Below are 12674 nucleotides of genomic sequence, written 5' to 3' on the forward strand. Positions count from 1 at the left end.
CGACCGCAAAGAGCTCTTCAGCATTGTAAAAGAACTCTCCAACCCCAGCGCCAACGCCATCCCACCCTCACAAGAACTGTGCGTCTCACTAGCCATCTTCTTCCACCGCAAGATCGCTGACATACACAACAGCTTCAACACTACGATTGCCCCGCCTATGCCAGACTCCACCTCCCCTGTGAACACCACCATCGCCGACCGCCTGACCTTCTGGTCCAACGTCAACGACGACGAAACACGCAAGGCCATGAACTCCATCCACTCAGGATCTCCGTCTGACTCGTGCCCACACCACGTATTCAACAAAGCAGACGCAGCCATCGCACCCCAACTTCGGAAGGTCATCAAAATCTCCTTCGAAACCGTGTCATTCCCGGAATGCTGGAAGTACACCGAAATCAATGCCCTCCTCTTGAAGCCCAAAGCAGACCCCAAGGAACTCAAGAACTTTCGGGTCATCTCCCTGCTCCCATTCCCGGCTAAAGTCATCGAGAAAATCGTCAACGTGCAACTGAGCCGCCACCTGGAAGACAACAACATCCTGGACCCGTCCCAGTCCTGATTCAGACAAAACCACAGCACCGAGACAGCCCTCATCGCCGCCACAGACGACATCAGGCGCCAACTAGACCATGACGAAGCATCAGCCCTCATCCTCCTGGACCTGTCGCCCGCCTTCGACACGGTCTGCCATCGCACTCTGAAGACACGCCTCCTAGAAGCTGGAATCCAAGAGAAGGCCCTTGACTGGACCACGTCCTTCCTCACCGGCAGAACCCAGAGCGTCCGCCTCCCACCCTTCAGATCCGAAGCCACCGACATCATCTACGGCATCCCCCAGGGCTCATCCCTCAGCCCGACGCTGTTCAACGTCTACATGGCCCCCCTGGCACTAGTGGCCGGCCATCATGACCTCAACATCATCTCCTACACCGACGACACGCAGTTCATCCTCTCCCTCACCAAGGACCCACACACCGCCAAAACCAATCTCCACGAGGGAATGAAGGCCCTCGCCGACTGGATGAGGACAGCCGTCTGAAGCTGAACTCTGACAAGACGGAGGTCCTCATCCTCGGATCCACCCCCTCAGCCTGGGACGACTCCTGATGGCCGACTACACTGGGAACAGCACCAACACCCACCGACCACGCACGCAATCTAGGATTCATCCTCGACTCCTCCCTCTCCACGTCTAAGCAGGTCAACGCCGTCTCCTCCTCCTGCTACAACACACTCCGCATGCTCTGCAGGATCTACAAGTGGATACCGACCGAAACAAGAAGAACAGTGACACAGGCCCTCGTCAGCAGCAGACTGGACTACGGAAACGCACTCTACGCAGAAATCCCAGCCAAACACCTACGACGACTGCAAAGCATCCAAAACGCCTCCGCCAGACTGATCGTCCACATCCCCCACCGCAGCCACATCACCCCCCCACATGAGAAACCTACACTGGCTTCCCGTCAACAAGAGGATCACCGTCAAGCTCCTCACCCACGCACACAAAGCACTCCACAACACCGGACCAGCTTACCTGAACAGCAGGCTCAGCTTCTACACCCCCACCCACCAGCTCCACTCCGCCAGCCTCGCCCTCGCCGCTGTCCCCCGCATCCAACGAACGACCTTTGGCAGCAGATCCTTCTCCTACCTCGTCGCCAAGACCTGGAACACCCTCCCTACCCACATACGGCAGACCCAAGACCTACTCCCCTTCAGAAGACTCCTCAAGACCTGGCTCTTCCAGCTGTAGTAGCCAGCACCCCCCCCCCCCCCTCCCTTCAGCGCCTTGGGACCCTCACGGGTAAGTAGCGGGCTCTACAAGTACTTTGATTGGTTGATTGATTGATGCGAATCATGCGACGACATTCATTCAAGAAATCAGCGATAACGAACGAGATGTCCTGTGAATTACCATCTCTTGTCGAGTCGACTACACTTGCTCTTACACTCCCTGCAGTCCAGAGAGGGGGCGGTAGGGTGGACGATTTGCCCAGAAACGGCAGAATGACCAATCGGTGCATGGCTTAACAATAAACCAATACACGGATTGGCCATATGCTACGTTGGGCGCTAGGCGGGTCCTCCCACCCCTGTGGTGCTACATCAAGCTCCTGCTATTGAGAGAATAGACTGGCAACCGTGCTCTACATGCGGCAGCAGCCAATCCAGATGCAACTCTCTTACAGAGAGCAGCGCCAGGATTGGGGTGAGCAGGCAGACTCGCCGCTCATTTTGTAACTACTGGGGTCTGCGGTTTTGGGCAACCCCCCAGTCACCCTGTGTTTGCTGTACTGAACCCACTGTGCGCATGTTGGGTTCCTGGCCGGGGAAAGGCAGCCGGCCAAACCCAACATGCGCACTGCCAACGTTCCGTGCACGGCGCACTCATCATATTCCTACCAGAGTTGACAGTGCGCGCCGCTCGGCTGGGCTGGTTGTGGTCATGTGACGCCCCCACGCAACCTGTGCGTGCCACTTTAAATTATTAATACAATTTCAACTTTGAAGGTTGAAATTGTATTAATAATTTAAAGCTGCGCACTCTTGAAAAGGCACAATAATTTGAAGTTGGGCAACGCCCTATCGCCCTAACGCAGAAACCGCCATCGATTGGAACCATTCAAGAGTTGAACATATACATTCCTGCATTTCCATAGTGAAGAGATGACGATCTTTAAATTATGCCCATGTTAAAAGAATGAGCTATGTACACTCTTTTGGTAGGAGGATGACTGTATAAATTGGTTTTCTAGTGCATGGAAAGGGAAACCAGGAAGTAAAAATTATAACGTTTTCAGAACCTTTTGTTTTGTTACAGCTTAACAACGTGTCACATGATCGTTTGCTACTACTATATTCTGTGGTGCAATTTTGAGAGATTGTAAATGTTCTCCTTTTGGATCAATACTGCCTTTAAACGTCGAACTACCTTCAGGGTATTGGAACTGATGCTTAGTGAAATCCTTTCCAATTTTTTCTAACACCCATATTTACTTCTCATTCACCCTCAAGAGCGCCAAACTCATCCCATGTGCATGTATTTACAAACTTAAAGAAAAATAAGCGATTGTATGTTTAGGTGAGCTCTATGACGATATTTATGTATTATTTTTACTTCTAGCATGTTGGGCTGTCTACTAGTTGGAGATTACATCAACTGGTCAAACATATGTATTCCCATAAGCCTATTCTGCTTTCTTTGTACAGTGCCTGTTTAATTGATTTGACATTTCTGCAAAATTATTCATGGGTTTGCATTGATATGCATTACACACACGCACACGACTATTCACAACTAAATGTTAACTCTTTCAGCGAGAGCGCAAACTATTGCAAATCAAGCGGTTGGATTTGGATGCAGCGAAAACCAGATTAAAGAAGGCGCGAGTTGCAGAAGCCAGGGCCACAGTAAGTATTTAATAGTCAAGTATTCAAAAGCATTCGCAAACAGAAGGTGCTTTTAATGTGTTTTAAAAATGCACATTCTTAGACCACCGCGATGTATTCTGGTTTTCTCCTTGCCTATATATAACTCTCTGCTGATTGGCCTTTTCTGTGGTTTGTGTCTCGGCATCCACATTGAACATTGATGCACTGTTCAGAAAAATGGCTGTACTCGCATGCTTACATTATTAGAAGAATCTGTATATTGTGCACGTTAATCTCCTAAATGCTGCTCCTGCTCCATTGGTACTAAATATTGTATTCCTCTTTGGTGATCAGTGCGGGTTCATGAAGCTTCGTGTGTTTTCACCACCTCTAGATGGAACCCAAACCTCTCGATATCAAGAATGGCTGACTTGTTTTCCGTTTTCGAATTGGCTTCTGTTTTGATCTAATTGCTTAATAGGAAACACCACCCTGCAGGAAGCTGAATCCAGTTCTAGTGTGTTTAAGCCCAGCCCTCTTGCATTTTAAACACAAAAAGCCTTTTTCAGTAAGACGTTGCTTTTAATCAGGGATTTGCTGTTTAGTAACTTCTCATTGATTCGCAGGACATGAAAAGGCTACATTAAAATGAGCATGTGACACCCGAGCAGCCTGTTTATTATATTAATTTGTGAAACTCTGAATGGACGCGATCAGGCATTAGTTTTCTGTTTTGAGCAGTTTGTGGTTGTAGGCCGTGACATATAAGCTTGCTTACCGTATGGCGTGACTGACTGAAGCTTGAGGGGAGGGCATTAGAGCTGGGGCTCCTAGAATATATCAGAAGGGTGGATTATCTACTTCTTTCCCCTGTCGTTTCATTTGGCCTCCACTGTGATAAATACGCATTTATTGTTGTGCTGCGGGTTACTTTATTAAAACAATGCAGGAAGTAGCTTGTCTGCTTTATTTTATGTTGCCGAGTTCAGCTGAAGTAGTTCTTCTGCAGTACAGCTTGTTCAACCATAGCTGCCAAGGTTTCAAATTGCCATGTGTGACATTTTCATAATTTCAGTGTAATTATGAGTGACATTTCAACGACTATGAGTGACACTTTCTCACGAGCAAAATCAATCAACCAACCATTCTAGACGAGGGAAAGATATCAATATCAGAAATGACACCAGCCCTGCTAAGTACAACGCATCAAGAGATGGACTAACACACACAGCTGCCAAGTCTTTAGCATGCACACCAGTTACATGTTTATGTTTATACTCTACTTATTAGTGGTATTTACGTCTATCACATGTGACTCTTTTATTAACATTTTATCAAGAGAAGTTTGAAAGAAAGCGTGTATGGGACAAAATATCAAATCAGCATCCATGTATTGAAACCCCTAGATTAGACCACCAATTCCACCATAGGAGAGTTTCAGATTTCTAAAGCTGGTGAGCATCAGGTTCCATAGTACTGTGGTTCCTCTAATTTTTTTAAATTACATTCAAAATCTATTTCATTCATTGCAACAACTAACTGCCCCATCATCATTAACAACCTTAAAAACTCCTTACTGCTCTTGCCCCACCCCCATCCTCCATCATTGAAATGCCTGCCCAGAGTCTTCAAAATAAACATACCAGGGACCGGGCAGAGAACCGGAGCCGGGGAGGGGCAATAACAGGGCATCAGAGGAGGAAATAACAGGACCTAAGACGGGGCAATAACAACATCGGAGGGGCCAATAAGAAGGCATCAAAGCAAGCTTTAATAGGGAGTAGAGCGGGCAATAACAATGAATCAGAGGGGACAATAATGAGACATCAGAGGAGGCATTAATTAGACAATAGAGGGGGCACTACTAGCATCAGAGTTGTCAAAGGGGCTAATAAGGCCTAAAATGGAACAATGGCAAGGCGTCTGTGAGGGTAACTAGACACAACAATAATATGGCACCAGCGAGGGCAATAAACAGGTACTGGGCATCATAGAGGCTAAGAGTTGCTTTCGCCCCCAGTTCACAACCTACACCATCAATCGAACCAGCGCTGAACTGCATAAGCCCATAAGTGCCTTTCCTTAAAATTAAGTGTTGGAATTCACCACCTGCTCAAATTAGGCACTGTAATTCAACCGCCTCGCCCAGGTTCCAATAATGAACAGAAACTACCCCTGAACTCGCTGGAAATGCCCAAGGGCCCATAATAAGTTATTTCTGCCGGGACGGTTAATATTTATAAAGTCCCAGTGATAATTACAAGATCCCAAAAATGTACTGCCAACATGGTGCATTTAAAAAGGAGATTTATGTTGCTTAAACCTCTGCAGGGGAGTCCGTGGGAAAATTAAGAATTACTGTTGAATCGGACACGAATTGACACATCTGTAAGGGACTGTGTGGGTCCCACTAGTAATCGAACTGTAACGTCTCGCCCCTTTACCCCCGGTGTCGGTTACTCGGTGGGGGATGGGGCTGTTGTTGGCAGAATTAACAGCCCATCCGTGAACCTAAATAGGATTGAGCTGCATACGATTTCATATGCAGCTATTACATTATTTGAAATAATGAAATCAAAATAAAGAACAAAAGTGGACATGTCTTGTGTGTGTGATTGCGAATATTACTTCTGTCCTTCAAAAGTGTATCTTTCCTGTTAGAACATTCCTGCTAAATCGAACTGTGATTCTACGTACATACTGGATATTAATGCAGCATCAGGGAAATGGAGCACCAGGACCGAAATATCGATATGATACCTACTTCACTTGGCTGCAGTCTGGTCGCAGATGAGTCATAATGTTTGTGTGTCCGGGAAGCTGCAGAAGGGTGGCACCTCACTCCGGCCTGCTAGGGCTGGCTGCAGCACAGCAGGCTGAGGTCTGGCGAGGCCTTGATTCCAGGACCATTTGCCGCATGGCCCACGGCCTCCACCCAGTGATAGGGCTGCCTGCAGCTGTCCTGGAAGTTCAGTGAGGGGCCGCCCAGTGATACTCTCCTGGCTGCCGCTTTACACTGAAATCCCCAGGTCATCACTTCTCCAAATCGCCTGCATTCGATACTAGCCGGTAGGGGTAAAATTAATAACAGCTGACAGGGATTCGGCAGAAGCTGTTCTTTGTTTCTGAATAACAGCACCTGAGGGGAGAGGCAGTGTCGTGTAGTAAAAAGGGCCGATTGATTCCCCGACACCTTCGCACTTGCAGGTGGAACTAGTCAAACTAAAAGTAAGCGGTTCCAGAAATTGCTGCAACAGTTTACAAATACACAGAGAACATTACCTCCTTCATTTTGTTTGCTTTAGACACTTGCACGAGTGCCACCATTGCCTACGTAATGTTTGTTCTTGTGCTGTTGAACGTGTCTGCCATTTATTGCAGTATTATCGTAGTTCTGTCTAGGTACTCTTTTGTAACATGCACAGACACGTCACTTATTCCCTGTAACACACTTTGTTACCTCGTACATTTTCTTTGCTTCAGATTGCACAAGTGACACCATTGCCGCGTTTCTTTGTGTTTGAGTGCTTGCTGCCTATCTGCCATTTAGAACACTATTATAGGCTCTACACTTGTTACTTTACACGTTTTTATACTTGCACGCATGCCACTTTTTCCTCCTGTAATATTAAGCACCGCGTTTCACGGTTTGCTGTGTATTTTTGTTTGCTGACGATTGACACTTTATTTTGCCTCATGTAATTATAAATTAACGTTTTGCTTTGTTGTAATTTGTAATTTTCTCCTTTAATTCATGTCAGACAAAGTCATTGACTGTCTTGTGAAGCGCTGACGGCGTCCCGGGGTAAACAGTCCGCGCAAATGCATAATTATGAAATAAAACCATAATGAAGTCGGCTGACCCTTACTTCTGTTGAGCTGGGCGGCTGCCTGCCGCGGCGGCCAGGCACCGCCGCCGGGCCCTCGCAGTTTAATTCTTTCCTGGTCACGGTGGCGGCCGGCTCAGCTGAGCTACCAGGCTGCGGCGCCCGCGCTGCCACAGGTGCGCTGCAGACCCTGCTCTCAGCCTCTGTGTTTTAGCGGGGGGGGGGGGCTGCACAGGGGGCCGCGGCGGGTGGCCATGCTTGCGAGTGAGGACTGCGCGCCGCCCGCACCCTGCTGCCTGCACTAGTAGTCTCTCTCTAAATCACCCGCCGCTTTCCTAGTTCCTGCTTCCTCCGGACGTGACGGTATCCCAGGCTGGCCGGCACATCCGGATTAATTCCTGGCGCCCTGTTGCGCATGGTACCGTGATTGACAGCTCTGAGGCTGTATCGACTGCTGGCAGGCCGGGCGCCGGCCGGCCCCCCTGCAGACTCAAGTTTCCAGGGCAACGGGAACAGTGAGATACATTGTAGCGCGGCGGCGCCGCTCAGAGAGCTCAGCTCAGAGCTGCTGCAGTCTGTGGTTTCAGTTTAGGCACACACACAGTAGTCGGCAATATGCGCAGGCTGAGGCAGCATTAACTCAGAACTTAGAGCCCGGGCCACATGAGCTGCTGGCGCGCCGCTGGCACAGGTGGCAAAATGCGTGACAAATGCATTCAGTGCGGTGATGCGGATCACCGCACTGATATGCGTGAGTGTCACACCAGTTGCGTGACGCTTGACAGGACTGTTCAACCACTCTTAACGAGGGAAGAGTGAGGGGGTTCTCTGTGTTCTGATTTCTTAGTCAGGTGCCTTTGTCTAGCTTAATTTATAGTCTTAACAGCGTTCACCGTCTAACAATGTATTCATCACCACCTCCACGGCATAGACAAGGATTAAACCTAAACCATTTTCAAAAATTATATATATGAAATTGTCTGTCTACATTTTTAGACCTCGTTCACCAGACAGGTTTCCCTGTCTGGTAAGTGAAATCCTATTGTGGATTGTATCAAAAACTTAATATTGACCTTGGCCAACTCTTCCTAACATTGGTGGTCTCTGTTTTCACTTCTATGTACTCTCTATTTATTCAATGGCCCTCCGTATTCATCTTGAATTGTCCACTCACTTCTTCTGTTTGTTCCTCCTGGGGGCATTGCCTCTTATCATTCTCTTGATAGGATGGCGTGCATCCTTCCCATGCTCGCATTTAGAGAACAATATTTTTCTTTTTTACTTCTCCTATGACTCTGGGCAAATCACTTCATCACGCCGTGCCTACCAACAATGATTATGCCCTGGTGTAATGTTGCTGGTTCTCATGTGAACTGCTCCAATAACTTCGGGTCGAGTTTGCACTATATTTTATTTTATTTCATTTTGAAAGTTTTATAGGGCGCGAACAAGATCCTTGCGGATATCGGAGTGCTTTACACACACATGGGATAAAAACAGATAAAGAGCTAAACAAGATATAATACAAAGTTGAACAAAAACAAATTGATCAAATGTAAACAAGGTGGGTAGCATCAGTGTACAGCAGGGTCACTGTAAAGAAATAAAGGAATGAAAGCTAAACAAAATATATCAAGCAAATATGAGCAAACAAATTAGGCAAATGTAAAACAAGGTGAGGTAGCAGCGGTGTAAAGGTGGGCCAAAGTTCAGCAAATATATCCAACATAGATGAGCAAACAAATTAAGCAGATGAAACGAGGTGAAGGTTGCAGCGGTGTATAGGTGATCAAGTCTACAAAGTTTTTGGAGGAGACATAATGAGAACTAAGGTATAATAGACTAAATTCATGTGAATTTAGCTAAGAGTAGAGATTTTACTTCTTTCTTGAAGGAAGCCGTGGATGGGATAAGTCTGATTTCTGGAGGAAGGGAATTCCATATCCTTGGGGCCATCCCAGAGAAGGAGTGTTTATATGTCTTCATCTTGTGGAATCTTTGGGGTTTCAGAAGAAGGTTCTTTGCGCTTCTTGTATCTCTTGTGCCACCCGAGATTGTCAGTTTCTGAGCGAGATAACTGGGCGAGTTGTGGTATATGGCCTTGTGTGTCATGCATGCTATTTTCAGGTGTATTCTAGCTTCGTATAGTAGCCAGTTTAGGGATCTGAGGTCGGGAGAGATGTGTGACCGTTTTTTTGAGCCTGTGATAAGTCTGGCTGCAGCATTAATAGAGGCTTTTAATGGTGCGGTAGTCGAATGGGGGAGGCCACATAGGGCAACGCTTCCATAGTCCACTCGAGGGATTACTAGGGCTTGGACTGCAGTTCTGAAGTCATTTGCGGGGAGAAAAGGTTTCAGCTTTCTTAATGGGTTGATTTGGAAATTAGCACCTTTCGTAGCGTTGCTGATGTGGTGATGCATATTGAGATTGCAGTCGAGGGTTATGCCTAAGGATTTTGCTGAATCCACGATAGTAGGTTGGACGTTAACTGCAGTGAGATGATTAAGCCAGGATTGAGTGATGGGGACTTTGGAAGCAGGAGCTATTAAGAGGAATTCTGTTTTTAGGGCGTTAAGTTTGAGATGATTCTCTGCTAGCCAAGTCTGTGTGTTTCTGAGCATTGTGTTGAGAAGTTTGATGTCTTCAAGGGTGTGAATTTTAAGATAGATCTGGGTATCGTCTGCGTACATGTGAAATTGTACATTGGATGCTTGAAGCAGTGCGGTGAGTGGTTCCAAGACTAGATTGAACAAGGTAGGGGAAGGGAGGATCTTTGAGGGACACCTAGAGTTACAGGAACTGGAGTAGACATATTTTTGTTAATCTTGAATTCCTGAGTCTGGTTATGTAGGAAAGAGTTGAACCATTTGAGTACTATCCCTGAGATACACATTCTGAGATTTAGCAAGTTGAGTAAGTTCTCATGTTTGACAGTATCGAAGGCTGATGAAAGGTCGGAAAGGATGAGGAGGCAGGTGCCATTCCGATCAAGAATTTGCAGTGCATCATCAATTATGTGTGTCATAGCTGATTCCGTGCTGTGACCTGCTCGGAAGCCTGATTGGTGTGAATTGAGGAGTTGAAAGTGCTGGATGTGTCGAGCATGTCAGTTGAGACCCTGTCCACTCCCTGTTGCAGTCCCACTCGCTCCTGCGTTGTCTACCTCTCCCCATGTGATTTTTGTGTTTTTTTTTTTAAAGACATAACTTTGTTCCTTGCAGGACGGCAACATGCATAAGGAGTGACCTGGAAAAAAAGTATTCCTAGTAATCAACATGGTAATCACAAGTCGCTAACTCGTAAAACACCACATACGAAAGAAATGACATGCAGAGCACTAAGAGGGAAGCAGTGCAATGAAAATAAACCAGATTAATTTGACAGTCTGATTGCTGTGCATGGCCAAATGACAGATGTGGTGCAAAGCAGCATCTTTTATTTCAGTGCATGAAAATACATACAAATCTGGAAAAGCCTAACATTGAAATATCAAAGTTTGTCAAAAAGGGCAAGGGAAATTCAAAGGCATATAGGGCCAGCTGTACTACCAAGTAATTTGCGACTCACAAATTGTGTCCCAATAGCGAGTCGCAAATTGCGAGTCCCAAATTGGTATGTACTACAGTGTCTGCGACCTTGTTGCGATTCCCAATGGGGTCGCAAAATGTGAGCCTCATTAATAATAATGAGGCACTCTCAATTTGCTACCCCACTGGGAATGGCTGGCCGTCCCAAGGATGGTGGCTGGCCCTCCCAAGCAGACCACCATGTCTGGGACTGCTTTTCAATAAAGCAGTATTTTTTTAATGCAGCCTGTTTTCCTTAAAGGGAAATAGGAGGCATTTAAAAATAAATTTAAAAAACGTTATTGTTTCATTTTTTTAAGGTCCCTAGGACCACTGCCTGCCCCTAAAAATATTTTCCCCGGCATTTGCAAAGGGGAAGGTGTCCGAGAGTTTTGCAACTGCAATTGCGGTCGCAAAACTTTTTCCCATGGCTTGTGAGTCGCTGTTAGGAAGGGAATGCCCCGTCCTAATAGCAAGTCACAAAACCTATTTAGTGAGTCGCAAATACATTGTGATTTGCTAAATAGGCTTTGTACATGGCCCTCTAGGTTTTTGCATGCACAAACTGAGCGCAAACGGGTAGTGTAACATAGTATGTGAATCTCTGATATCCATTTCAGCCTATATAAAGATGTAATATTAAACCATTCTTATGTCATGCTGTATTTATTGTAGGGTTCAAATGGTTTGCTTAATCAATTCTCAATCTGTAACTGACTATTCACAGTATTCCATAATTTTGAAATAGTACTTTTCCCACATTCCTCCTTTCTACTTAGTCGTTGCCTTTCATATCAAGCAAATACTTGAGCTTACAGTTTTCTCCTAGAGACTGCAGTTGCTCTAGTTCAGAATTTAGTGGTTATTGAAGTCCTTTCTAAGGCAAATATTTTAAGATGGTTGGTTGCACGTCTACTGCCCTCTCTGAAGAATTATTTTGTCAAAAAGTGCACCTCAACACTGCTTCACTTTGTCAAGAGCAGGCCTGTCAGGTAGCTTTGGTAAACCTCAAGCCCTTGTTTCCTTTTGGATTACCTATCCCCTACAAGCTTTAGTATGGAATATAAGAAGTATGTTGTGATTGAATCTGACAAGCAAAAGTAAGGTAATTTAGGGTTTCCAAAGAATGAGCGTCTAAAGTGGATGGTCCTGTGACCATAATGATCCTCTCCAAACCCATAGATCAGCTAAAGTGCTACCCTAGCTGACACAAAAATTGGTGACACACATATCTAAAACTAAGGAACCAAACAGATAGCATGCACGCGATTCCTTTTTATAGGCCTTGAAAGTTTGCATTGTATTGTATGTGGTAGCTTCAATGTTTTGCAGCACATGATGTCATTTTACTGGAAAAGGACATGATCGACTTGTGTGGGAGTGGTGTTTTTAATGATAACAAATTTTTACTAAAATTCAAACCCTGCCTGTACTGCTAGCCTTCTCAAGGCATTGAGCCTTGAACTGATCAGGAGCCTGTTCAGTTGGTCATTTATGAAGTATGTTTATTTAAATAATGCTGAGAAAAGGTAATTTAATTGCCACTTAGACCGGCCTGTAAAACCAGCATATATTATTTATTCTCTTGCAACTTACCAGGTCTCCCAATTCGTGCATTTACATGGTATCCAGTCCACGTTACAAGTGGTCTAGTTACATGCATGCGGTGAAGCATTTTTTGATCCTTGTTGATCTGCTTTGTAAGGCTTGTGGTTTCTCTAGGGAAACCTACTATATCTATCTATCTATCTATCTATCTATCTATCTATCTATCTATCTATCTATCTATCTATCTATCTATCTATCTCATCTTCAAACCTCGCTAAGCAAAAAAGAGCAGAGGTGGGCACTCCCCGGAAAGGTAATTAATCATGAATCCTTTATTGTGTCGTGTCCGTACTA

The 12674-nt window shown here is 45.7% G+C and overlaps 1 protein-coding gene across 2 annotated transcripts in view; it reads left to right on the top strand.

Annotated features, from left to right (window-relative positions):
* Positions 1–12674, top strand: part of SH3GLB1 (SH3 domain containing GRB2 like, endophilin B1) — a 313723-nt gene that overhangs the window by 197504 nt on the left and 103545 nt on the right. For both annotated transcript variants that reach the window (XM_078645884.1, XM_078645893.1), the window contains one exon: positions 3325–3417. In XM_078645884.1, the coding sequence (XP_078502010.1) occupies positions 3325–3417 (93 nt within the window). The remainder of the gene's footprint in view (positions 1–3324; positions 3418–12674) is intronic.

The sequence above is a fragment of the Lissotriton helveticus genome, chromosome 1_1 (assembly GCF_964261635.1).
Source record: "Lissotriton helveticus chromosome 1_1, aLisHel1.1, whole genome shotgun sequence".
Classification (NCBI taxonomy): Eukaryota; Metazoa; Chordata; class Amphibia; order Caudata; family Salamandridae; genus Lissotriton; species Lissotriton helveticus.